Genomic DNA, 26,950 nt, shown 5'->3' on the forward strand with positions numbered 1-26,950 from the left:
TTTTGTGTAGTTAAACAATCATTCATTTTCAGTGGACAAGTTTTGCTCATAGGGGGAGCTGTGGAGGAAAAGCATGTTGGCAATAGGTCCAGGAAGTGAGGTATCAGGAACATCTATAAAAGTACAGGAAGTGAGGCCGCCAGAGGTTCCATTTGTATCAAAAAGAGTGTTTGGTGGTGGTTTATCAAAGAGACTCTGTAAAGGCCAATACTAATAATACTAGTAATACTAACTAAGTAAACCATAATCAGAAATTGATAAACCACAGAGTAGTGGGGCCGGAAAACTTTGAGATCTGAAGAAGAAATGTTTGGTCAAGGAACATGTCTGAGGGTTTAGAGCTGAATCAACAGAGATTTTGGACAACGGTGAACTCGGCTGTGGCCTCCAGTCCTAACTTGAAGGTTTGGTGAGTTATGATCCATATTAATTATTAAATAACCACACTGCACATTAGCCTGTCGATTGAATCACTTTTAATAAATAAATACAGAAAAATAAGTTATTATCTCTCCATATAGAGACAAAGTCTAGATTCAATGTGGGATCCAACAGACCCAGACACTTTTAAGGACAGACATGGTCCATTAACACAGGAACAAAACAATGTGTTTGGATTTGTATGGTTGACTAACCACTAAAATAATCGTAATCCACTGAATTCCCCACAGCCCCACCATATGCAGCCATGAAAAGATCGGATCATATATTTAGTTAAAAGCCAACATTTTGTAGCTACACTTAACAGCCGGGGCAGTACATCCTGTGTACTGGGAATATAACGTCCAAATGTAGTTAATATTACAGCATTGGGCATTCCATTACAAAACTTTGTCAAATGTGAGAAAATATACAGTATGTAAGACATAAACAAAAACCGTCTATATAAAGAAATTGAGGCATAATACACATCAACTCAATGTAAGTGTCTCAGCATCTATCTAAAGACAAGACATCAGTAGATTAGCCTACTATTGTTTCTAGAGGACAAATAAAGCGATGAAATGATTCTGGGACGTTGTTTGTAATGGCTGTAATCTAAAGCAGTGGTTCTCAAACCTTCTTTGTTTCAAGGGTCCCCAGTTTGACATGCAAGCAAGTATACCCCATTTAATATACAATATAAAATCCTACAGTAACTCTGGGAACCATTAGTTTCCCATACACTGGGCGTGGTCATGTGGGTCGCGGACACACTTATGACTCCCTTAATGTTTTGTTTCTTACAATAAATTTCATGAAGAAATAAAATTAAAATCAAGGGAATTCCATAAATTAGAAGTAGTGAAAATTTGCCTGATGTAGAAGCGCACAACGTAGCGCGAAGTGGCGTGTTGTGAGCTTGTAGATCTGCTATTTTCACCAGTTTGGGTTCCGGGCAAACTAATCTAATTTCTCTTTTAGGCCACAAGCTAAAACGTTTGGGAACCTTGCAGACCCATAACTCTTCAAGTACCCCTGGGGGGGTCCCTGAACCCCCTGGGGGGTCCCTGAACCCCAGTTTGAGAACCACTGGTCCTAAAGGTGGCATGTGCAATTCATCATTCATGGTGGTGACCTTAAAGTCACAAATGACGACAGAGAATACGTAGAGGAAATGTCAGCTCAGAGCGAGACATGTGGAGGTATATATATATATTGACAGATAACAGGAATACCATGCACAGCGCCGTATATCGCTCATAAAAGTACGAATCCCTTGTGAAATGTCCTTGTCAATTCATAAACCATATAATTTACTTTATCTACTGTATAAAGTTCAAGTTGTGGTGGGTGCGGTGAGCGGCCAGATTTTGCCCCAGCGTCGACTCTGCAGCGTGTCTGGACAAATATGGACGTTGCTTGACATCATACTACTGACTGCACAAGTTGCTGTTGTTGGGCAAAGGGTTCGACTGTCCTGTGATATCAGACCAGAGCTCCATCAGAGAGAGGCTAGAGCGAGATTGAGGGGGAGTGATAGCACTTCGTGCTGCGTTTTCTGCTTGTAATGCTATATACATAAGTGTATAGACTTTAGCATACATACTACACGGTGTGTGTGTGTGTGTGTGTGTGTGTGTGTGTGTGTGTGTGTATATTATACACACGCACAGACACTATACTATATATATATATATATATATATATATATATGTATAATATATAGTATTATCGTGGCTGTCCATCAGAAACCAGCCAACTCCATTATTCAGGCATTAGTGCTATTGAACACCCTTTACGTCTGTGTGTTGGTTAAAAAGAAAATTGAGCCAATGAAAAGTATTAAAAAGCGCATCGGCCAAAACCTCCTAACTCCACTTGAGCTGGATGTTTTTTTTGTTTTGTTTTTTTGTTTTTTTCTAAAAAAATAATATTTTGGAGTTAGGTGGTTTCTGTCCGACAGCAGAGATATACAGTATACAATAGGCCTATAGTATACGGAATATACGGTATAATATATACAGTATACATACAGTGTATAATAGACCTCCCTGCAAAATAAAAATGTATAGTCCAACATCATTTCAAGATTGAACAGTGTTTATAAGAATATGTTCCTAGAGACTCAACGGAAGACCTGCATCCTCTTTGTCAACGATCAGATCATAAATACTAAAGTCAAAGCATGTTTAAATATAGTATCTTATGAAGACGTTACATAAATACATTACAATGTAGCAAAACAATCCTATAATAATCATCCTATCGTATACCATATACCATATATCATAATTATATTACATGACAACAGTCTTTGTCTTTAACCCATTCTGAACGGGAACCCATATTGGTGTTAGCATCATGTTATGCTTTAGCTATTGAAAAATAGCAGATCTACAAGCTCATAGCGCGCCACCGAGTGGCGCGCTACGAGCTTGTAGGTCTGCTATTTTTGAAAAATCGAAGAACGACTGACATTTTTAGAATCTGATCTCAGGTCAGAATGGGTTAATCAGACCAGTGTGTGTCCCAGTGGAAACCTCGTATGAATCTGATCTCAGGTCAGAATGGGTTAAATAAAGAGCTTGTTGTAATAAGAGCTTTTTAGGGGTCTAAACTAGGCCTCCTCTCCACCAAATGTCTTTGCCAAACAATAGCCGATCTGCAAGTTCACAATGCGTCGCAGCGTCACACGACGGAAGCTTGCGAACATGCTGTTTTTTCAAGGAACGTTCGAACGCCCCAGAATAAGGACGCTATAAGGGTTCATGTGGCTAATGAATGAGACGCAGGTCGGGGTGCATATCTTTGGTCCGACGTACCGGCAGTCCGACACACAATAGTCCGACACCCTACCCTACAGTATGTGTCTTAACCGGCAACGCATGTCGGAGCCATAGGTGACGTATTTCGGACTGTTGGTATGTCGGACTAACATATGCCCCCCCCATCCCCCACAGTGAGTGGAGCGCGCTACCCTGTGTGGCAGAAACTGGTTCAATGCTATTCACATACAGTACAGGTAAAACATCCCAATATTAAACACCCGGGAGCCGTGGATGATACCGAGTTTAGTTCCATAGTGAGAACCAGGTAGTCGTATAACTGAATGTCACATTATTGTCGTACACCCATTTGGTCATAGTAGGCACCTTATTTTGACAAACAAAAGAGATCATAGCTTATTTCATTACAGAACATCGTCACATTGTCCTTTTTAACGGGTCCATAGGGAGATCCATGCACCCCCGCCCGACACCGTGTTTTTTGTTTGGTCTATCTTCTATTCTTGTAGGCCCACATGTTGTATATATGTTACAGTTGGCTCTGTCCAGTGAAAGTCTGTGGCTGTTCCTACGTATGCACAGCAGCAGCAGCACATGGATGGAGGCTCAGGAATGATAACTGTACATGCGTGTTTAGCCCTAGTTTGACATAATTCTCACCGACGGATAAATAAACACTGTAATAACTGAAACGGCCGCAGTGCTACAAGGTTTAACTTGTGTTGTTGGTGTGTATGGGCATGTATGGACGTGTGTATGGACGTGTGTATGGGTGTGTTTGGACGTGTGTATGGGTGTGTATGGGCATGTATGGACGTGTGTATGGGTGTGTTTGGACGTGTGTGTGGGTGTGTATGGACGCATGACTCTTCCACACAGCCCAGACTTAAAAGGGATATTTCACTTTCAAATGAAGTTTGGGTCATTTTATCGTCTACTCAGGCTATTCTGAACACCCCAGACAGTTTTCAAGTTGCTCGATTCAGTAATTAGATATGGGAGGAAGAGACTTTCTTTGGAAAATGTGTCTGATAAAATGTATATGAAATAACTTAAACTCTCTGGGGTGTTCACACAAGCCTGGGTAAACGATAAAATGACCCACTTTCGTTTTTTAAAGTGAAATATCCCTTGAACACTCTAGCATGTGCAGAAGCATGCTCCGAGTCCACACACTTCACTTCTCACAAAACTGTTAGTGCCTCACTGTCTGGCAGCTGTCCCAGCCTAACCTCGCGTCACCACGTTTTCCACCTCGGAGGAAAGCCTGGTCTGTGTTCCAAATTCGCTGTGTGAACCGGTTTGGAGTGGATGGTAAAATACGTCATTGACTACAACATGACGAAAGTTATACCATCCACTCCCAACCGGATCATAAACCCGAAATGGAATGCATGCCCAGGCTAGTCCCAGCCGAGTCCCAACGGGCCGGCCTAGAGCACGTGGCAGCAGTTATACTGACCCAGGGGCAGGATCTTGTTCTTGTGCGGCGGCATATTGAACGCCAGGGCCTTCTCGCACAGAGGAAACTGAAACAGTCTCTGCCTCAGCTTCAAGCCACGCCCCTTCCCCGGCTCCGAGCGATGAGGAGCGGCCTCAGGCTCCGCCTCCGCCCGACACCCGGACGCATTGTTGTTGTTGTGTGCTCGCGGTCTGTCCGCGAGGAGGTCTTCCCTCTCCCCGTCCGCCTTGGTTCCTCCCTCTCCCTCTCTCTGCGCCGGCTCCGACCCGCCGCGCAGACCCAGTCTGACGGAGGGACGCGGAGGACTGGTGGAGACGGGGCGGGAGTGGGACTGGGTGAGTGGGGGGGATTTGTCGGTGTTGTTGTTGGGTTCCACCCCCTCCTTTGCTATCTCTGGATCGGTGGGGTCCGGCTGAACCTGACAACACCGCACTCCCATGAAGGCGGACAGAGAAAGCGGTTTGACGCCGGGCGCCGGGTTGAGCGGCGTCTCCCCGACCGGCTGGTTTGAAACCACGTGTCCGGTTCCGCCCGTCCCCTTCTCCCCGTCTCCTTCCTCCTCGCCTCTCGCTTCCCGTTCGTCGTCCTCCACGTCGACCTCCTCCGTCTCCGCTGAGCTCGCGGTCTGCAGCGGGTCCGTCTCTCCGCCTCTCTCTTGCGTATCCGAGTCTTCCAGCGCTCCGCCCGCGTTTTCGTCGGGCACCGAAGAATGGCCGACCCACTCCGCGTTCAACAGACCCCTCTCTTCCTCCTCCTCTTCTTCCTCCGTTTCCTCCTCCTCCTCTTTCTCCTCCTGCTCTTCCTTCTGCTCTTCCTCCTCCTCCTCTTCTTCCTCCTCCTCCTCCTCGCATATCTGCTGCAGGGCCTCGTGGACCCTGGGGACGGTCAGCGAGGCCTCTTGGGGAGGGGGCTGCGGACTGAGCCTGGGCTGCCACGGCGCCGGCACGGGCAGCTGGGTCTGGGGTCTCGCCGCCAGCAGGTCCCCGCACTCGGGCACTCCCGGGCGGGTCAAGCCGGGAGACGCGGCGGCCCCCGACAGCCAGTGGGGCGGGGCCTCAGGGCTGAGGAGCACGTCGTCCAGCCCCTCTAGCCACTCGTGAGCCTCGATCTCCTCCAGTGACGCGCGGAGAGAGGGATCCCTCTGCAGCATCCTGGCGATTAGACTGAGAGAGAGAGAGAGAGAGAGACATACAGTAGGGTTGAGATTACGAACAGACAATGTTGATAAGTGTACTTTTAACTCCGTCAGGGCACATAACATTTTTATGAGAATAAATTCCTTACCAATACATTTCTTCACCAATGTGTTTGTAAATGTGTTGGAAGGCCATAGCCGTCACATCATCACAAATGACTATGACCTGAAAAAGTGGCTATGGCTGTTTTTTCAAGGAATGTTTTTCGTGCAAAGCAAATGCTTTGCAATGAATTCAGAATCATGAAAAAAAAAGTCTAGTTTGACCCCTCGCATGCTACTTGATAATGTATGCCGTGTGGCATTTCTGTTAATTAATGGTGCACTCCAATTTGTAAATACCTCAAAGATGCTACTCTAATCCATCTATAAAGCTTTGGATAAAGCTTTGGTCTGGAAGAGAGGTCATCAGGTGGTCCCTAACCTTCTGTTTCGACCCTTAACCACAATACTCACAGCAGTGATCACTGCCCCTCTCATCCAGGCTTCCAGCTATTGTCCTTTCTCTCTATGCCAGAGCCAACAGGAGGCCTTGTGTGTTCATGGAGGATTGCAGGCACTTAGAGGTATCTAGGACTGTGGTCTGTGTCCTGCCTATAGGGTCATCCTACGTCTCACCAGACTATAAGTCTGTGCGCTGTGCATGCATCCGTCCTCGTCCACACTTGGCCTCACTCTGGTGTTTTTGAGTCAAGGTGGGTTGTTTGAGCCATCTCTGCGTCGTTGTTGTTGTTGTTGTCGTTGAATCTGTCCTATTTTGTGTCTCTCTTCCTCATAATAATACTATTCCTCCCCTCCTCTCTGGAGACTCTGGGGGTCAGAGTCGTTCATACTGTAGATATGAATCATGATGCTTACTGGAAGTAGCATATTAGGCATGACTCTACAGGTGAGAGACACAATGTCCCCCTGTAAGCCAAGAGCATTACTGACTCTGACTGAGACGTCCATGGTGTGTCTCACATACTCTTCTGTGTTTCTCGTCTGGCATGGATGTGTGGCCCAGTGTGTGTGTGTCTTAAACGACACCAAAGACCCAGAGGTAGTAGGACAATTATTGGCTGAAAGAAGAAGAAGAAAAAAGGGAAAGAAAGTCGACTCATCGGAAAATGAAGGTCTCCCCAATCCCGTTCTAAGAAGGATAAGACCAGTCAACAGAACAGAGTTTATAGTGTTTAAACCTCTTAAGCCCCAATCCCCCGCCGGAGAGGGCAGCGGCTGTCCACCTCATGAGCAGCTCTCAGCGGGTAAATGGGGCTGGTCAAGGTCTCGGGTTCCAACCTGGACCCCCTGGGGTTTAAGAGGTTTTAAAGCAGAATTAAAATGTGTACATTTTGCCTGCATATACTGTAGGTTATAAATGGTAGCCCAACTTTCAGCAGCTGCCACAGATTTCCCTAGGGAAACTGAATCTCAGTCTTTGTGAGATGTGTATCACTACTTGGTACTTACTAGACACCTTTACAAACACATTGGTGGAGAAATGCATTGGTATGGAATTTGACCGTGGACATTTTTCGGATAAAATTCCCTTTTCTAAAAAGGTAGTCCTCATGTCCTCCTGTACATCATAGACGTTGCCTGAAGGTCAGACCATTCCGTCGTACACAGACTTTGCTTCCTCAATGAGGTGCTTCATCACATGACCCCCCCCCGGCGTTGTGTCACATGAGGGGTCCCGGGTCACACATTGTGGCTGGTGTTAAGAGGCCAAAGCTAATCTTAGATGCTACTGGGTAAGTAAGTTCAATGAAAATAGTATTATAAAGTTGGCTGGCGGCAAATATTGGCAGTCGTGGCTCAGGGGTAGAGTGGCCGGATGGTTCCCAGTTCGAACCCGGGCTCCCCCAGAGTTGGTGTCAAAGTGTCCTTGAGCAAGACTCTGAACCCCTAATTGATCCCGATGAGCAGGTTGGTACCTTGCATGGTTTCCGCCGCCATTGGTGTATGAATTTGTGTGCGTGAATGGGTGAATGCAATGCACAATCTATATGTAAAACGCCTTGGATAAAGGTGCTACTGTATATAAATGCACCATTTGCATTTACCATAAATGTAATATCACAGCTGTTGTTCACTCGGTGACCAGTACATGTCAGTATTGAGCAGGAGTGAAACTCCAGCCTCCACTAAAGGTCAAATCGTACTCCAGTTTTAGGTGATATTAAAGGTGCCCAGCGAAAACTACAACATGACGTCACGCTGCGGTGATAAGCGACTCACCGCTCACCCCAACACTTCTCTCTGTTTTTACTAAACAACGGTTTGTAACGAAAAGGGCCTTGTGCACTCCTACAAGGATATAGGTGCGTCGGAGCCGGCAACCAAATGCGAATCATGAGAAGAAAAGGATCCCGCACACTGTCTTTCACTTACAGAGTATAGTAGTTTTATTAGATACCTGATGAAGGTCGTTTAGACCGAAACGTTGTCATCTAATAAAACTACTACTCTATAAGTGAAAGACAGTGTGCGCCGTGCGGGACCCTTTTCTTCTCACTAAACAACGGTTGTCAGTCACGTTATCAATAGGTCTCCGTGGATAACTGTAGTTCCGGGTTTCCAGAGTTACCGCTTCATTTTTTGTTAGTTGTCGAAAGTGCGACTACTAACATAGGTACATTTTTATAGTTGGTTATATTGAGATAGATTGAGAAGAGAACTGAGCGTTGCATGCAGCTCTGTGTTGTGTTAAGGACGGATTGGATGTTATAACGGATGCCGTGAAGGCGACAGGTTTGGAGGGACATTGTAAGAGTGCTTTTGGCACCACAATGACCGAGCTTTTAAGAAGCAACCTCTTACCGTGGATGGATGGCATCAGTTGACAATCTCCCAGAGGGAGTTGAAAGGACCCATTACATGACTGTGTGTGTGTGTTTGTGCGCTTACGCACGCGCGTGTGACCGTGTGTGTCCGCGTGCATGCGTTGTACAGTATGTGTAGTGTGTGTGTGTGCACATTTGCACTCACCTTCTGCAGTCGTCTGATATGTGTTCGGGGATGGAGTAGCGACAGTCCAGAATCATCACCAGGGTTTCACTGTCGTTGGCTTCCTGGAAGGGAGGGACTCCACACACCAGCATGTACAGAATCACCCCCAGAGACCAGATATCTGGAACACAAGAGAGAGCGCACAAGAACATTAGCCTTACGCTACTATGCTGCAACTTCGGAAGAAAACTAAGGATAATCTTAGTCTATACACATCTTTTTCTTTATAAATAATACTGCACAAAGCCACACGCAGCCACATGACAGCTGACAAATAGATCTAGATTTAGAGAGTAGAGTTTCTGTGCCGAAATATCTGACCTGTGCAATTTGTGATTACAAAGCCTAAAAGGCAGAACAGGAATACAAATGTTCCAATGTTCAATGCAAAAAAAAAACACAATTATTTGTGTGACAATATTAATCGTCAACTTACAGTACATTCGTAATCGTAATCGTGACAGCCCTAGACTTCAAAGGTTCTCAGATCTTTATATCCTTGTGAGGACATTACGGTTCTCAATAGAAAGATGGCACGCACGTCACACGCACACACACGCACACACACACAATGTAGACATGTACGTCACTTCCTGCCGGTGCTGACAGCATGTTCCTTTCCTCATGTCTGTCCTTCTGCTTCCCAGCCCACCCTTCCTTCCATCCATGCTCCCTTCCTTCCTTCCTCCCTCCCTCCCCCTCCTCCCTCGCCTCCTCTCCTGTCCTTAGGGCAGACTGGGTGAGTGGAGGTCACGGCAAACTCAGAACATGCCATGAACACTGTGGCCAGTTCATGGCCTCCCCCCTCTCTCTCACACACACACACACACACACACACACGCGCGCACGGAAGGGAGCTGGGAACTGAGGACCGTGATAAACAGATGGCTTGTTCTGGGTTAGTTCTATTCTAAGAATGTTCACTGTTTTTCTCTCCTTCCCTCACTCCTTCACTCACTCCATTTCTGAGAAGACGAATGGGAAGCGTTACGTTGTATAATGTACATTATTCAAATGACTTAACTTCTGATCACATGACGATACCCAGGCATGGACAGGGCTGTTGTTTAAGTTGACGATTAATTGTCTCACAAATAATTGCGATTAACAATTTAAATGTGTTTTCTGTTTACAACTATACTTTAAAAGGGGGGAAAATGTGCAGAAATGGCTGATCTACAAGACATGAGTCACGAAGTTGCGCATTGTAAGCTTATAGCTATTACTGCTTTTTTTATGTCTGAACATTTTTCAACATGGAAACGATTATGACAAAATAATCGCAATTATCTCAAATAATTGCAATTGCAAAGACGATTATGTAATTATTGTGACAGGCCAAGTACCTCACATGACTTGACAATTCTGATCTGCACTTAAACACATGGAATGAAATAAAATCACACACACACACACACACACACACACACACACACACACACACACACACACACACACACACACAGCAGTGTTCCAGTGTATGCAGCCATTGTCCCACATTAGACTCTTGACAGTGAAACAACAGACCTCAGTCTTCTCCTTGTCCTCTTGTACACTTACACACTACTTATACGCAATACGCAGGCACACACACACACACACACACACACACACACACACACACACACACACACACACACACACGCACACACACACACACACACACACGCACACACACACACACACGCTGCACATCTCTTGTCTGTCTAATGAAGACGGTTATGCAACAGTGGAGAGAAGAGCACTGAGTACTGGGAGTGTTCTCTTCTCAGTTCAGCGGGGAATATCTCACTTTCCCTCACCGCACATTAGTGGCCTGCTGACAAAACAAACATGCACACTGTGTGTGTGTGTGTGTGTGTGTGTGTGTGTGTGTGTATGCACGTATACCGCACACATGCACAAAGGCACAGGCTGTGAACCCAGCTGCCTTACTGAATAACCCTAAGGCCACATCATTAGCAAAAATCATACGACGCTATATCGTTCGCTAACAGGTTAACTAGCTTCTGTTTTACGGGTAGACAGAAATCTCTCCATACATACTGTACTGTAGCTTCAGAAACCTTGTATCACAACTCTGTATTAATTAATAACCTACTTTATCGTATGAGGGTGTCGAGCAAAACAAGCCAATCAAAAAATCTCACATCGTGTCGCAAATACTATGACTGTGCTGTGTGTGTGTGTGTGTGGTGTGTGGCCACACGTACACACACAACAGTGACACTTTGTGGTGGTCAAACACTATTTCCGTGCTTGGACATGTACACATATAGGGACGACGTAGGCCTGACTCACACCTTTACAACAGATTGATGAATAGTTGATGCATGAGACTTGTTTACTGATGCAAGCTCGCAATGCATTTCCAATTCCAATGGGAGTCACATGGTTTGACACAACATGTGTGTTGTACTGTATGAGTTGATACATCTAGCATGCATCAATGTTGTATGCTTAGATGCGAAGGTGTGAGTGAAGCCATAGGGACAAAGGGACACACATACTGTAGCTACGTACGCAATGGAGTGGCTGGCTGCACCACTCAAAGGTTTTAATTGAATCAAACTGAAAGTGGGATGAGTGATTTCATGGACATTTCTACTAGAATGAATTATCCAGCCTGGTTTCAGACAGGATTATACTTTGGCTTTACAACATCTCTGTTGCCCTATCCCCCCCCCCCCCCCCCCCACCCCACCCAATAGCCATGAATATGATTCAGACCTTTTTTATTTATATTATTTATTTTCAGGATTCTGTTGACCAGCGTGCTGATTCATTTTCTGTTTACTGTAGTCTCCTACAATTTTGAAACGTTGTGATCTTGTAGATCGGCAAGTGACACCGTCGTTACGATGGAGTAAAGATTAGGCTTTCCGTCCTGCTTTCAATTTATGCTGATTGACAATTTTAATCCTGGCGTCTCTATTTTGGGCATGTCATTTTAGGTGAAATATTTTCAAAAATAGCCTTGTCCGGACCTAGGCCTATATGCTTGATTTAACTCGCCTGCATGTTGCACACCGTCACGTGGCAAAAAAAAAAAGAATCCCTGGGGAGACTGGTCTGACACAGTCCTGTGTGCATGTACGCCTCATGACCCCGGCCCTCTGTATCACTAGTATCACTACAGACACAGTAAAGCGTTGTCTAGTAGAGAGACCAGTGGTTCTCCAACGACCTCTTAGTAGATCAGCTATTTTCAGTGCGTGAAAACAATGCACGTAAAGCGAATGTGTAAAGCGTAATGGCTGCTGTTGGTCCCTGCCCAGCGTGCGCGCGCGCACACACACACACACGCATGCACGCTGCTGTTGGTGCCTGCCCAGCGTACACACCAAGAAGTACAGCCGCTCACATTATGTAAGAGAACACTGTTTATGTTTGACGAGAGGGCCTGTGGGCCTTTATCCGAGTCCTCTACTAGTATGCCTATTATCATACCAACACTCATGCATGCGCACGCACACACCCGCGTGCGCACACACCCGCGTGCGCACGCACACACCCGCGTGCGCACACACACACCCGCGTGCGCACACACCCGCGTGCGCACACACCCGCGTGCGCACACGCACGCGTGACGCCCCACGCACACAGCCAGTGGTATAGCAACTAAGCACATTTACTCAAGTAACCTTTGATACTTTAAGTATACATTTTGAAGGCAATACTTTTACTCAAGTACATTTTGAATTCCAGACTTTTACTTGCAACAGAGTATTTCTATATTGCAGTATTGATACTATTACTACTTAAGCAAAAGTTTTGAGTAATTTTTCCACCACTGCAGCTATAATTTCAATTCACAATGGCTCCAGGCAGCCAGTGTGGGCAATACAATATGAAACCTTCAGAACAACGTGCCAAAGAAACCATGAGGGCACGTATAACTTTGGGAAAGTGTCATACAGTAGTACTGTACTTAACTGTAGTAGCTTGTTTACAACTGAAACGGACTTCCTGTGCATAACTTCCTCTTTAAAATGGTTCTAAGTCTACTTACAGGACGTTAACATCACATTTGAGTTCCTTTTGAATGCCTGTCAGATTTCTCTACTTAACTGTCTCAGCTATTGGTGGGTCGCAAATGTGCCTTGCATGCCTTTGATCTACCTGCAGAAAACATTTTGACGACTTATGCGCATCGGTTGTGTGCCCCCCTGATTATGAATAACATCTAAACATGTAACATGTAAACACAACATGAACATAGTAGCCTACTCTTATTATGCATATTGCATTCTCACCAAGAGATATTTTCGAGTTAAAAAAACAAAACAAAAAAACAACGAATGGTTCAAGCCCATTAATTAAGATTCGAGTGCCAACCCTAACGAGCGAAGGTTCGAACCCTGAATGTTTGGGGTGTGTGTGTGTGTGTGTGTGTGTGTGTGTGTGTGTGTGTGTGTGATGAGTCACTGCTGTGTGATGACTAGTCACTGCACCTTAAGGTTAATCTGAGTTAAGCTGAGCTCTGAATCTCTTTGTTCACGCTGCTCAGCATTATCTCTCAGATTAAAATATAGACGCACTCACAGTCTCACACACATGCGTCATGCAAACACCCACAAACATGCATGCAAAAATATGCATGCAATGCATTATGTATGTATGCTGTACACACGCACACATGCACACACACGCTATGAAGAGTATAGACGAACAGTAGTGTCATTGTTCCTTAAAGATGGAGTGCTGTGATTCCCCCCCGCCCCCCTAAAACGTATTATGATTATACTAGGAGGAAGATTTCTTTCATACAAGAAATGCACTTGTCGTGTACATTTCCAGGCTATTCTTTGACCAGCCCGCTTTAGCAAGCAGCTGGTAAAAAGTGTACAGAAATAGTTAAAAAAAATGTTCATGTGGCCACGCTCACCAGTTCATTAAGTATACCTGGTTTTCACCTTAGCATCACCCACCTGAACTGAAGCCTCGCCCACAATTATACATTGCCATACAATCCAGATGCACATACAATATATTATTTGTATTTATAAGTACAAGTGCTGGCCATGTGCTGTCCAAATCCAAGCCAGCTACTGCAGCTGGATTAGCACTTAAGCTCAAGTCCATCCCTGAAGAGCACACGCTGTGTTAATCTCAAGTCCATCCCTGAAGAGCACAAGCTGTATTCTTCCCCAGGGGGAAAAGAATAAAATCCCTGAGTCTGCCTTCTGTTCCGTATATACGAACCATCACATCTTACTCGCACTGTACTTGTATCTATACTAACTGTGTGGGACACTGGGATCTATCTATCTATCTATCCATCTATCCATCTATCTATCTATCTATCTATCGCTCCATCTCAATGAATTAGAATATCGTGTAAAAGTTCATTTTCTTCCGTAAAATAATTCAAAAAGGTGAAACTTTCATACATTCTCAATTCAAAGTGAAGTATTTAAAACCTTTTTTTGAGTGGTGCAACCACTCCAAGGAACAGCAATTTCCATCCTAACCTATGTGACTATGTCCGAACCTATGTGACTATGTGACTGTTACTATGTTTAGAGTACCAGTAGGGGCAAAAGTGGCACTGTTGTGCCAGAAACAGAGAGAGAGAGAGATAGTGCTGCACTGTTGCCTGCTAATGAGAGATAGGCGGGGGGGGAGAGAGGGGCGTTGCACCACTCAGTTCACACGGGTGTGATTTTTGTTTTAATCTTGATGATTATGGCATACAGCTCATGAAGATCAAACAATCCTATCTCAACAAATTAGAATATTTTACGAGTATATTATTGTATGCACTCAATACTTTTGAACAAATTATTTCATCAATGGGGCGTGGCATGGAGGTGATCAGCCTGCCCTGTGGCACTGTTGAGGTGTTATGGAAGCCCGTAAATTAATTTGAATTGAGTCTCATGTCTCACACCTTCCTCTTGACAATACAACTTAGAATCTCTGTGGGGTTCCGGTCAGGCCAGTTGGCTGGTCAGTTAAGCACAGTGATACCATGGTCAGTACACCAATTACTATCAGCATCAACATAAAGCTTGTCAATGTACGGAGGCACACGGTGCTGTAAAATATCATAATAGATGGTTGTGTTGAGACTCTGGACATGATAGTTGAGATGACGGTGTTTTGTGATGGTGTGTGTGTTATCGTTGGGACTACTGCGCAGCTGAGTGTGACCGGTGACGTCAGACGCCGGTTTGACAGCTGTCAGAGAGGAACGCTAAGTCAAATCCTCTCATGAACTGAATCTTGTCCGTCTACTAAATCAGAGTTTCTGTATTTGTTCGGAGTAAAAAGAAGTTACATTGTAGGACTGCTAGCTGGCTTTGGTTTGCCTTTAACCCAGATGCCAGTTAAAAAGCTAGTTGGCTGTGGCTCGTCTTTAGCCTTGACGCTAACGTTTTAGCAAACTTTTAGTTTAATCGTCACCTACACACTTCTTGGTGTTCTACTGGAGTGCACTCACCGCTTCCAGTTGCTGTGGGCGATAGTCCCAGTCGTGGTTTTTCCACTAGAGTGACTGGTTACTGGACCCTCAGCTCTGTCGCCACACTCCACACAAATATGCCTCCCAGGATGGAGGAAATAGGAGGTATCAAAAATGAGCTCCGCTCCATTACAAACTTGGTGAAAGACCTCCTCCTGCGAAAATCGCTCCTCCAAGGCCGGTTGAAATCCCTAGAAACCCCGGGTGCCGGCGCTGTATCCCGGGTGTCCGCCGTGGCAGCCTCTATGCCGGGGTGCAGTGCTGCGAGTACCGGCGGGCGTATACCGGGACCCATCCGCACCGACTCCTGGTCCTCGGCGGTCAAGGGAAATAATCGGGGGTTCCCTCTCTATGACCCATCGGGGTCGGAGGCCTGGAGCATAGTAGACATGTTCCCGTGCTCCAATGCTTTCACTCCGCTCCAGGAGCTATCGACCACGGCTACTCCGACTCCAAGGAACGCACAGTGCACAGACTCGATGCCCCGACCAGCGAAGCGAAACTTCCCGGACTCCTCTGGCTCTACCTGCTCTCTCACCTCGACTCCCAAGCCCAGGCTTGACGGGGGTCGTGCAGGTAAACGACCCTGTCGTCGTTCACCTAGTAAACCCATACCAAACACTTCCCTATCGATTATCCACCCAGCGCGAGGTAAAGTGATCAGCGCTGCTCCTAGTAAAGAGCCCCCTCCCCCTCCCCGTCCCCGTCCCCCACCACCACACTCATCATATCCAGCTGCGTCCCACTCCCTGTCACTCCATACGAGATCAGCTGCATCGATCTCCCCAGATAACACACACCCCCACTGTTTTACCCCTCCTCCTGATTACATTCTCTTAGGTGATTCCGTGATTCGAGGGGTATCTATCTCGAATTGTATTACTTATTCTTTTTCCGGTGCCAAGATTATTGATCTGATCCCCCACATTCCAGACATTCTCCAACGTCACCCCTCCGCTCACACAGTCTTGATCAACGTGGGCATAAATGATATCAAGCAGCGCCAAGCCTTTAAGATGTGGACTGACTATGAGGCCCTGGCAGACGCGCTTGATAACCTGAATAAATCCGTCATATTTTTAGGATTAATCCCCACTCTCTTTCGAGGCCCAGAAAATTTCAGCCGTGTTATTTGCGCAGATAGGTGGCTGCAAAATTTCTGTCAAGCCTGCGGCCATGGCTATATCACTAACTTTGACAGCTTTTGGAAGAACCCATCACTTTACAGGGACTTAGTGCACCCCAATAATGAAGGGAAAAGAATCCTAGCAAGTAACATCTCCCACCACCTCTCGTCTGTATGACCACTACTACCCACATCAGATACGCCCAGTTGCACCCCCCCACACACACTCATAGAGCACCCATCACTGATCCCTGTTGTGATCAATAGAATAAGCAGCTGTTCAGCCATCCACATCTCCAGGGGTCTAAACCAATTGAATCTTAAGCCTTTGCCCCGGGTGTCCTCCGTACCTGATGTCCCTGTTTTAGACACAGTATTAACAAAATGTGCATTAATTAATGCGAGGTCAATAAATAAAAAGTCGTTTATCTTGAAGGATCTATTTACCTCGAAAACACTGGACATTCTCTTTGTAACAGAAACCTGGCTACACCTGGGCGAGTCCGTGGCCCTCACTGAACTGGTACCCCCTGACTGTACAGTAATTAACTCTCCCAGGACCACTGGCCGTGGTGGAGGAATAGCAACTATTTTTAGAAATTGTTTATATTATAAACCTTTATCATCACCTTCCTTCTCGTCCTTCGAACTAAGCCTGTTTGAGCTGGGTCGCTCAAACCCTGTCCTATGTGCAGTAATTTACCGCCCACCTAAATATGACAAAGACTTTATTATGGAGTTCTCAGAGTTCCTTTCCGGTGTTGTAATTAAATACAATAGACTTCTGACGGTTGGTGATATGAATTTACATACATTTTGCTGTGTCTCAAAGCCCCTAGCTAAAGAATTTATGGACACTCTTGATGCTTTTAATTTTATTCAACATGTTACTGAACCCACGCATGAGCGGGGTCATATTTTAGACCTTGTTTTATCGTGTAATCTGACCATCTCAAATGTCCAAGTGTGTGGTACTGTTCTATCTGATCATATGCCTGTCTTATTCGATTTTCTATTACCCTGTAATATTTTAAAACCATGTGTTCCTATTCGTCACTGTCGTATGCTCAAACCCTCCACTCCTGTCCATTTTAGCTCAGTTTTCACGAGCACAGCTCAACCTGTAATTTCAGAGGGTCAGCAGAACACTGAGCAATTAACATCTGCCTTCTTGTCCGCCTGTACCAGCGCCCTTGATTCCGTGGCGCCCTTAAAAGTCATGCGCCCCCGACTTAAGGCTGAGCCTTGGCTCAATGACACCACTCGCGCCGCCAGACGAGAATGTCGAAAGGCGGAGCGCAGGTGGAAAAGTGACAAGCTCCAAGCATCATATGACACCCTCAAAACCTGTTGGAAAATGTACCAAATTACCGTCAAGGCTGAAAAAACCAAATATTTCTCTGATATTATTTCAACTAATGCTGATAAACCACGAGTATTATTTAAAACCATTGAAGTATTGTTAAATCCTCCCTTATCTACATGTTTGGAAGCCTCCCCGGAGGTATGCGAAAGTTTTCTCTCATTTTTCATAGATAAAATAGCCTCTATCAGAGCCCTCTTTCCACCCCCTGTTCTCGACCCCCCGACGTCTGTTAATACGTCGGTTAATACTCACGCTCCTGTTTTTAATCATTTTGAACCTGTGTCGCTCTTAGCTCTCAGTGACATTGTTGCAAAAATTAAACCCTCGTCCTGCCCGTTAGATGCCATCCCCACCCGCTTATTCAAGGAGGTCTGGGGGACTATTGGACCTTCAGTCCATAACATAATAAACAGCAGTCTTACAACAGGAGTTGTACCAGCACATTTTAAAGTAGCAGTTGTGGAACCCCTAATCAAAAAAGCCAACCTGGACACCTCTGTTCTATCCAACTACCGACCCATTTCTAAGCTTCCATTTATTTCAAAACTTTTAGAAAAAACAGCACTTTTACAGTTACAGACTTTTTTAAATGAGCACAACATCCTTGAAACTTTTCAATCTGGTTTTAAAGCTTTCCATAGCACCGAGTCGGCACTGCTCAAAGTTTTTAATGATCTTTTCATTTCCACAGATAATGGTGACACTGTAATTCTTTTACTCTTAGACTTAACTGCTGCTTTTGACACATTAGATTATAATATTTTAATATCACGCCTGGAGCACAGTGTAGGTATCAGGGATACCGCCCTAGACTGGTTCAAATCATACCTATGCAATAGATCCTTCTCAGTTAAATTTGGTCATCATACATCTTCTTCCGCCCCCCTGTCATCTGGAGTACCCCAAGGTTCAATTATTGGCCCCATCCTGTTTTCGCTATATCTTCTCCCCCTAGGACTCATCTTAAAAAAACACGGAATCTCCTATCACCTTTACGCAGATGACTCCCAAATATACATGCCCCTAAATAGAGATAGCAACAGCCCCCTATCCCCTCTCCTTGACTGTTTAAAAGATATTAAAGCCTGGATGGCCCTAAATTTCTTAAATATAAATGAAAGCAAAACTGAGGTGATAATGTTCGGACCAAGTGTCATCAACACTCCTCCCTTAGACCTAGGCCCACTTCAACCCTTTGTGGTTCCCATGGTCTCCAATTTAGGAGTTAAAATAGATAATGCTTTTAAACTTGATAAACAAATAAATGCTGTGGTCAGATCTAGTTTTTATCATTTAAGGCTTTTATCACAAATCAAATCAGTTTTATCTTTTAAGGACCTAGAGCGAGTGATACATGCTTTTATTACAACTCGCCTTGACTATTGTAATGCCCTCTATGCCGGCATCACCCAAGCCTCCCTCTCCCGCCTTCAACTTGTTCAAAATGCTGCCGCACGTCTTTTAACAGGAACCCGGAAATATGAACACATCACTCCCATTTTAGCTGCACTCCATTGGCTCCCAGTACGTTTTAGAATCCATTTTAAGATTTTATTGTTTGTTTTTAAATCTTTAAATGGATCAGCGCCAGTTTATGTCTCCGATCTCCTAAAACCCTATGCTCCCTCTAGGTCACTGAGGTCAGCAGATCAAATGCTCCTTGTCATCCCCAAGGCAAGGTGTGTGAGAAGAGGGCACCGAGCCTTCTCAGTAATTGCTCCGAAACTGTGGAACCAGCTTCCTAGCCACGTCAGGCTGGCTCCAACACTACCTGTTTTTAAAACACATCTTAAAACTCATTTCTATTCCCTGGCTTTTAAACCGTGAATAATGTGTACTCTTGATTGTTTGATTTTATTATTATGTTTTTATTACTGTATTGTATTGTATTATGTTTTGCTTTGCCTAATTGTACAGCACTTTGGTCAACTTTGTTGTTTTAAACGTGCTCTATAAATAAAATTGGAAATTGGAAATTGGAAATGACAAAACACAGTGATGATGTTGGCCTTGTTAACGGCTGGTGTTGATCCAGTGACATTGAAAACCTAACATAACGCAGCCATCTTTTTACAGTACATTGTGCTTCAAGTACAGCATGTTGACAAGCTTCATGGTCATGGAGATGCTAAATTTTCCTTTCCAGCTCGATTTGGCACCTGCCCACAGTGCCAAAACTACTGGTGTCCTGACCATGGTATTACTGTGCTTAACTGACCAGCACTGGCCACAAACTGGCCTGACCTGAACCCCACAGAGAATCTAGGATTCTAGGTTGTATTGTCAAGAGGAAGGTGGTGAGACATATTATGACTCAACAATACAAATGCATTTACGGCTGTTATCAAAGCAAACCTGCCCAGCAAGCCAAATGATGTCATCATGACGTTATGATGACGTCCTCCGGTGACTCCGGTGACATTCAGGACTATAGGCCAGATCACAGCCCATATGGGGATGATCTTTACGTTCAGGACTAGGCCAGATCACAGCCCATATGGGGATGATCTTTACGTTCAGGACTAGGCCAGATCACAGCCCATATGGGGATGATCTTTATGTTCAGGAGTAGGCCAGATCACAGCCCATATGGGGATGATCTTTATGTTCAGGACTAGGCCAGATCACAGCCCATATGGGGATGATCTTTACGTTCAGGACTAGGCCAGATCACAGCCCATATGGGGATGATCTTTACGTTCAGGACTAGGCCAGATCACAGCCCATATGGGGATGATCTTTATGTTCAGGACTAGGCCAGATCACAGCCCATATGGGGATGATCTTTACGTCATTTCCAGGACGTCTTCACCAGTTAAAATAATAATATAGCTTATTCTGGGCCAGATCTGAACAGTTATGATATGACTACAGTTGATCTGGCCTCGATCGGACTCTCTCTGATTCATTCATCCAGGGACGTCCATCTTGGATTTCAACCAATTTATGTTGGTTGAATTTAGGTGATATTCTGGGCCAGATCTGACTAGTCTTGGATTCAATAGTGACAAAGGCTGATCACCTCCATGCCACGCCCCATTGATGAAATAATTTGTTCAAAAATATGCAGTATTGACTGCATACATTAAAAAACTTTTCAGATGGTCGACATTTCTCGTTGAAAATTTGTTGAGATAGATTTTTTATTTATTTTGGCTGTACGCCATAATCGTCAAGATTAAAACAAAAAAAGGTTTTAAATACTTTTAAATATTTATGCACAATGAATTGAGAATATATGAAAGTTTCACTTTTTGAATTGTATATTACGGAAGAAAATGAACTTTTAACACGATATTCTAATGAATTGAGATGGAGCTGTATCTCCACTCTCTCCTTTAATGTGAAGGTGCTATAGCAGTCTGGGCTGATGGTGAATCTGATGATGCCGAGAGCTTCAAGTATGAGTACTGTACTTGTCTTTCTCACTATTCGTCTGTAGCCTACTGTATGTCTTTCTCTCTCTCCATGTCCCAAACACACACAACCGTGTGCGTGCGGGCTGCGCGCCCGTGCACTCACACACACGCGCGCGCGCGCGCACACGCACGCGTTCACGAACACGAACACACACACTTGCTATGCAGTGTGAGCGCCCAGCGGTGAGCTGCAGTGTTGGCTCCACTGCAGAGTGATGCCCAGTTGGCTCAGGACTGGCTGACTGACCCAGATACACGCTCTAATCCACCACGCACGCACGCCTCGTGCACACACACATAAACAAACACACACACTGATCCACAATTTCAAAATTGGCACACACGCACGCACGCACGGATACACTCGTGCACGCGCGCGCGTAAGAAGCTGTAAACAGACACAGCATTCCAGCTGAGTCTGTCAGAGGGTAAATGGCTAGTATTTTGTTCTACCAGCAGCAGTGCAGCATGCCATTGGCATGTCTGTGATTATGAAATCTGTTTGTTTTACAGATGCCTACTTTACTTGGCATATCTTTCCCTCGTCTCTCCCATGTTGATGGAAGTCAAGGACAAATAACTCCTGTGTCCCAATAACTGTAAGATCTACAGTAGTACAAAAATGAATGAATCAATTCGAATCCTTCAGCCCCTCACACCAGAATGTACAAAAGGAAGCAATATCTTGAGTCTGGGTACATTCACAGAATGTATGGATTTATAGTTATACCCATATCAAGTACAGTATATACAAAATACACAACCAGTTCTTCAGCAGTATAGACAATAAGCTCCATAAACATAGTGGTAATGTGCAGTTTGTGCGGGCCACCATGGTGTGCATATTGTGATATGCTCTATACACATAGTGCTAATCAGTTGTGGAAAGTAACAAAGTACAACTTTGAGGTATTTGTACTTTACTCAAGTATTTCCGATTTGCAATACTTTTACTTGTACCTCCAGTACATCTCGGATCCAAACATTGTGCTTTTACTCCACTAGATTTATTTGAAAAGTTTAGTTACTAGTTACTTTATACTTGATCATTATTACAACATACATTAACCAACGGACTACTTTAACTTTTTGTACATTTTGATGCCAATACTTTTGTAATTTTTTTCCCACCACTGTAGTCCTTGGGCCAAGTCCCCAGACATATCGGTACCGCTGGGGTGGCAAATTATAGTTGTGATTTCTTTATTCCTATACATCCCTAGATTAGGTTTTGATATGATACACCTTGCTGACTGGCAGCTTTATAGTAGTTATCACCTCAAAACCCCCTTTTTGGTATAATTATGGCTCTGGCGAAATTGTGTAAAGGCATACATTAATTCACTACAATTACATAAATCGACTTGGTAATCTAAAATGTGTGCAGTTTGTGTGTCATGGCGTGCACATTGTGGGTGCATCTGACGTTGTGTTTAAGGTAAACATGGCGCTCATCTACAGAATACGCAAAGGGAACGGGTTTCTCACCCACGGCCGGCGCGTCGTACTCCTCCCCCAGCAGTATCTCCGGGGCCGAGTACGCCAGGGAGCCGCAGCTGGTGGCCAGCATGGTGCCCGGCTGGAACAGGTTGCTGAAGCCGAAGTCCGTCAGCTTCACGGCGCCCTGCTGCGGGAAGAACACCACGTTCTCCGGCTTCAGGTCCCGGTGGACCACGTGCAGGCGGTGGCAGTACGCCACGGCGCGCACGATCTGCGCGAAGTGGCGCTTGGCGGTGCGCTCGGCCACGCCGCCCTCGTGGCGCAGGATGTAGTCGTAGAGGTCGCCGCCCTCGGCCAGCTCCATGACCAGGTAGAGGGTGGTGGGCGTGTCGAAGACCTCGTACAGGCACACCACGTTGGGGTGCTGCACCAGCTTCATGCACCTGAAGACGGTCAACACACAGACGGTCAATTCCAGGGCTGACTTATTTTGGGGGGTTTTTATTGTTTCTTTTGTGGCTTTCGCCTTTATTTTATATTTTTTATGGAGGGACAGACAGTATAGGCTGACAGGAGATGGGGGAGTGACAGTGAAGGCCGTCGGGATCGGGAGTCGAACCCTGCCAGACTGCATTACCAGCCAAAGTGCCTGGACCGCTGAGCCACGGCCCAGGCCGAGGGCTATGGCTTTTAAAGAGCCGACCGGTCCATTCTTTACACTCCCGAGTTAGAATTGACTCTCTATGCACACAGAATTACTTGTCCTACTTCCCTACTACCTTCACAGGTGTTACCGATGATAAAGCTCATCGGTATTAATGCTCTGTTCCATTTATTGTACAGTGGTTCAAATGGCGGCGCCCAATGGGTGGCTCTGTCCTACGCGCTTTGTTATCGACGGGCAGTTTGGATTATTTTTCAACGCGACGACAAAGGATCACACCATTTTAAAGTTCGGACGTTCATGAAACGGAACGATGATGTCGGCGAGGTGGATCTTCAAAGGCTAGCGAAAAAAAACTAGGCAGTCAGATGGGGATCACGATTATTTAGTCCCGCAGTCAAACTGTTAACTTAACGGCAAGATGGCCGCAGTCTGAATAAGGTCACCCTGCAGCACCATGACTCTGTTTGACCAGAATGGAACAGAGCCTGGGGCACCATGACTCTGTTTGACCAGAATGGAACAGAGCCTGGGGCACCATGACTCTGTTTGACCAGAATGGAACAGAGCCTGCAGCACCATGACTCTGTTTGACCAGAATGGAACAGAGCCTGGGGCACCATGACTCTGTTTGACCAGAATGGAACAGAGCCTGCAGCACCATGACTCTGTTTGACCAGAATGGAACAGAGCCTGCAGCACCATGACTCCGTTTTACCAGAATGGAACAGAGCCTGCAGCACCATGACTCTGTTTGACCAGAATGGAACAGAGCCTGCAGCACCATGACTCTGTTTGACCAGAATGGAACAGAGCCTGCAGCAGCACCATGACTCTGTTTGACCAGAATGGAACAGAGCCTTCATTAGTATCATCGGTAACACCTAGTGAAGGAAGCGTGGGGAAGGGTCCCAAGTTCTTTCCAAAATAGAGTGTGCATACTAGAACCTATTCCAGAGCCGACCCAAATTATCTCCATTTTTACTCCCTTTGAGGTAACTTGTATTTTTTCAGTACGATTATCTGGGAAGACAAATGGGCTGATATGTCATGTTTATGGCATGTTTAGAGCATTTAGGGCTCACAGCGAAACCTCACAGACTGTTTGTGGTCCCATAACATTCGAAAGACAGTTAGACTATGGCGTGCTGCTATACATAGACTGTAATGTTTTCTAATATCTGGGATGAGAAACTCCCCATGCCGTACCTCACTTCCTGAAGGAGGTGGCTCGCCGACATGACGTCAAGTTTGGTCTTGTCGATCATCTTGACGGCGACCAGCTGCCCGGTGACGGCGTGGCGGCCCAGTTTGACCACGGCAAAGTGACCCCTCCCCAGCGTGCGACCCAGGTGGTACAGTCCACTGAGGTCAGTGTGACCGGAGATGTCCCTGTTGTGGTCAAGATGGGTCGATCCATCCTGCGTTGAGCTTGGGGGGTCTTCAGAGGAGTCCATGGTGAGCATAGAGCGCGGTGAAGAAGAAACGAGACTGGGGGAGGTTGATCAGGGGGGTGTGTGTGTGTGTGTGTGTGTGTGTGTGTGTGTGTGTGTGTGTTGGGGGGGTTAAAAGACGAAAACGGCAGAGGGGGCAGATGGGAGAAGAAAGAAGGCTGTGCATGTGTCAAAGGAAGAGAAATGTATGCGAGGAGTGCAAGCTTGCAAAGTTCTTGACTGCCGGTGTGATGAGGCCTATAGATGGGAGACAGAAAAGACAACAACGGAGTCAGAGATGCATACTTAAAATAAAATACCCTCCATCGATTACAGTTTATGTTTCCGATTCGACGGGGCGATGGGTACCGGATAGTTCTCTGCAAACACTGCCTCGCCTCTTCAAGCATAAAACAGTTTCCTGAAATAGAATCGCATTTCATGCCCCTACGCCCCCTCCACACACATGCATGCACACACACACACGCGAGCATGCCCACAAATGCGCGCTTGCACGCATGCACACACACACACACACACACACACACACACACACACACAGACACCCACAGTGACTCACAAACAGAAGAAAAAAAACATAGGTACAGTCAGAGATAGTTTGTGGAGTGAATATAGATTCTTCTAGGCGGAGAAATACACATCACAGATTAAAATATTATGTCTAGTCTAAGGGTCAGTCAGAGTAGAGTAAAAGTAGATTAAGTATAGAGTAAACTAGTATTTTATTGTTGATGATGCAGGGGGGGGGGGAGTGGTTCTCTCGTGGACAACAGTGTGTACCCTGCAGCAGTATTGCCTCTCCGCTGGATGGATCAATACTGTAACAGGAAACCTTAATGTGTGTGTGAGACTGTGTGTGTGTGTGTGTGTGTGTGTGTGTGTGTTTTTGTGATCATGTTTATGTCATTAGTCCATGCAGCCTATGTGAGAGCATCATTAGGTGATGTCATCTTTGTATTATAATTCCCAAGGTAACATGTTGTCACCTTCTTCATCATCCTCACCATATCACATCATCTCCTCTTCATCAGCATTTAAAACTCCGTCATCATCCTCTTTGTTGTCCACTTAAAATCATCCTCTTTGTTGTCAACTTTATATATATATATAGGCCTATATATTAAAAGGAAAATCGTTTATGCTCTTATAGTCACAGTATAAAAGTAGGCTACACACAACGGGCCTCTCACCTTATTCGATCCACCACCACAAATTAACATCCTTCGTTGCACTTTTTGTTAGACCTGTATGGTCTTTAAAACACTTGCGAATTTCAAAGTCGGTTTTTAAACCAATGAACCCCCAATCAAGCAATCTATTGACTGCGCAATCGTCGCTTGATTCGCTTCTGTCTGTGCTGCTGCACACAACTATAGTGTAAACGCCAGCTGTTCTTTACTTGGCCCACAACTGCAGTCCCGAGTTCGCACGTCGCACGCATAACACTGAACTGATCCTCATCCTGCCAGCCTCATGGTTCACACGCATCTTTCTACAATAGTCCTCCGATCGTCCTGTCTATTTTCGCCTATACACACACACACACACACACACACACACACACACACACACACACTCTCTCTCTCTTTCTCTCTCTGCACGCATGTATACATATAAAAAAGCCTTATCCTGTCCTGATTACATTATTCACATTCACACTGCCCGCTGCTCGATGTCTCACAATTTCACAAATGCATCACCACACACAACAGTCGCGTTTATTCTAAAACACACTGGGCAACTTACCATTGTGTATAAAATATCCTGCAGCTGTCCGCTGCCAGAAGGCTTCTCTGGTCGAATCCAAAAGCTTAATAATAACATATGATGATGCCGCATCTGTCTTCTGTTTCATGCGCCATGTTTCACACACTTTATCCCCCGTCTGTCTGTCTGTCTGTGTATAGATCTGACTGTACTGTCTATAGGCTCATAAATAATCATATGACTGTGAATGTGTGTGTGCGCTTTCGCCGTTCCAGTGTGCATCCGCATGCAGAGACAGGACGAGTGTACTGTACACTAAGTGCGCGACTGCGCGTGTTCGTGGGCGCGTGTCTGGCTTCCTTCTGACGTCAATGCATTCCAGCTACAGAGAGAGAGAGAGAGAGAGAGAGAGAGAGAGAGCTGAGAGAGGAGGGGAGGGGGGACTCAT

At 45.5% G+C, this 26,950-nt stretch overlaps 1 protein-coding gene across 3 annotated transcripts; it reads right to left on the reverse strand.

Moving 5' to 3' along the window:
* Positions 1-2,902: 2,902 nt before the first annotated feature.
* Positions 2,903-26,775, reverse strand: snrkb (SNF related kinase b). 3 transcript variants are annotated; one of them, XM_080761804.1, is made up of 5 exons: positions 26,542-26,775; positions 24,551-25,032; positions 22,726-23,120; positions 8,840-8,981; positions 2,903-5,834 (listed from the first exon to the last, which is right to left on the reverse strand). In XM_080761804.1, the coding sequence occupies exons 2-5, from the start codon at positions 24,805-24,807 to the stop codon at positions 4,643-4,645; spliced, it is 1,986 nt and encodes a 661-aa protein (XP_080617930.1). In that variant the 5' UTR covers positions 24,808-25,032; positions 26,542-26,775; the 3' UTR covers positions 2,903-4,642. The 3 variants fall into 3 exon arrangements, with proteins under 3 accessions (XP_080617930.1, XP_080617932.1, XP_080617931.1); XM_080761806.1 differs by lacking the exon at positions 26,542-26,775 and adding an exon at positions 25,986-26,150; XM_080761805.1 differs by lacking the exon at positions 26,542-26,775 and adding an exon at positions 25,800-25,888.
* Positions 26,776-26,950: the final 175 nt, after the last annotated feature.

Source organism: Protomyctophum bolini (genome assembly GCF_963924005.1).
Source record: "Protomyctophum bolini genome assembly, chromosome: 4".
NCBI lineage: Eukaryota > Metazoa > Chordata > Actinopteri > Myctophiformes > Myctophidae > Protomyctophum > Protomyctophum bolini.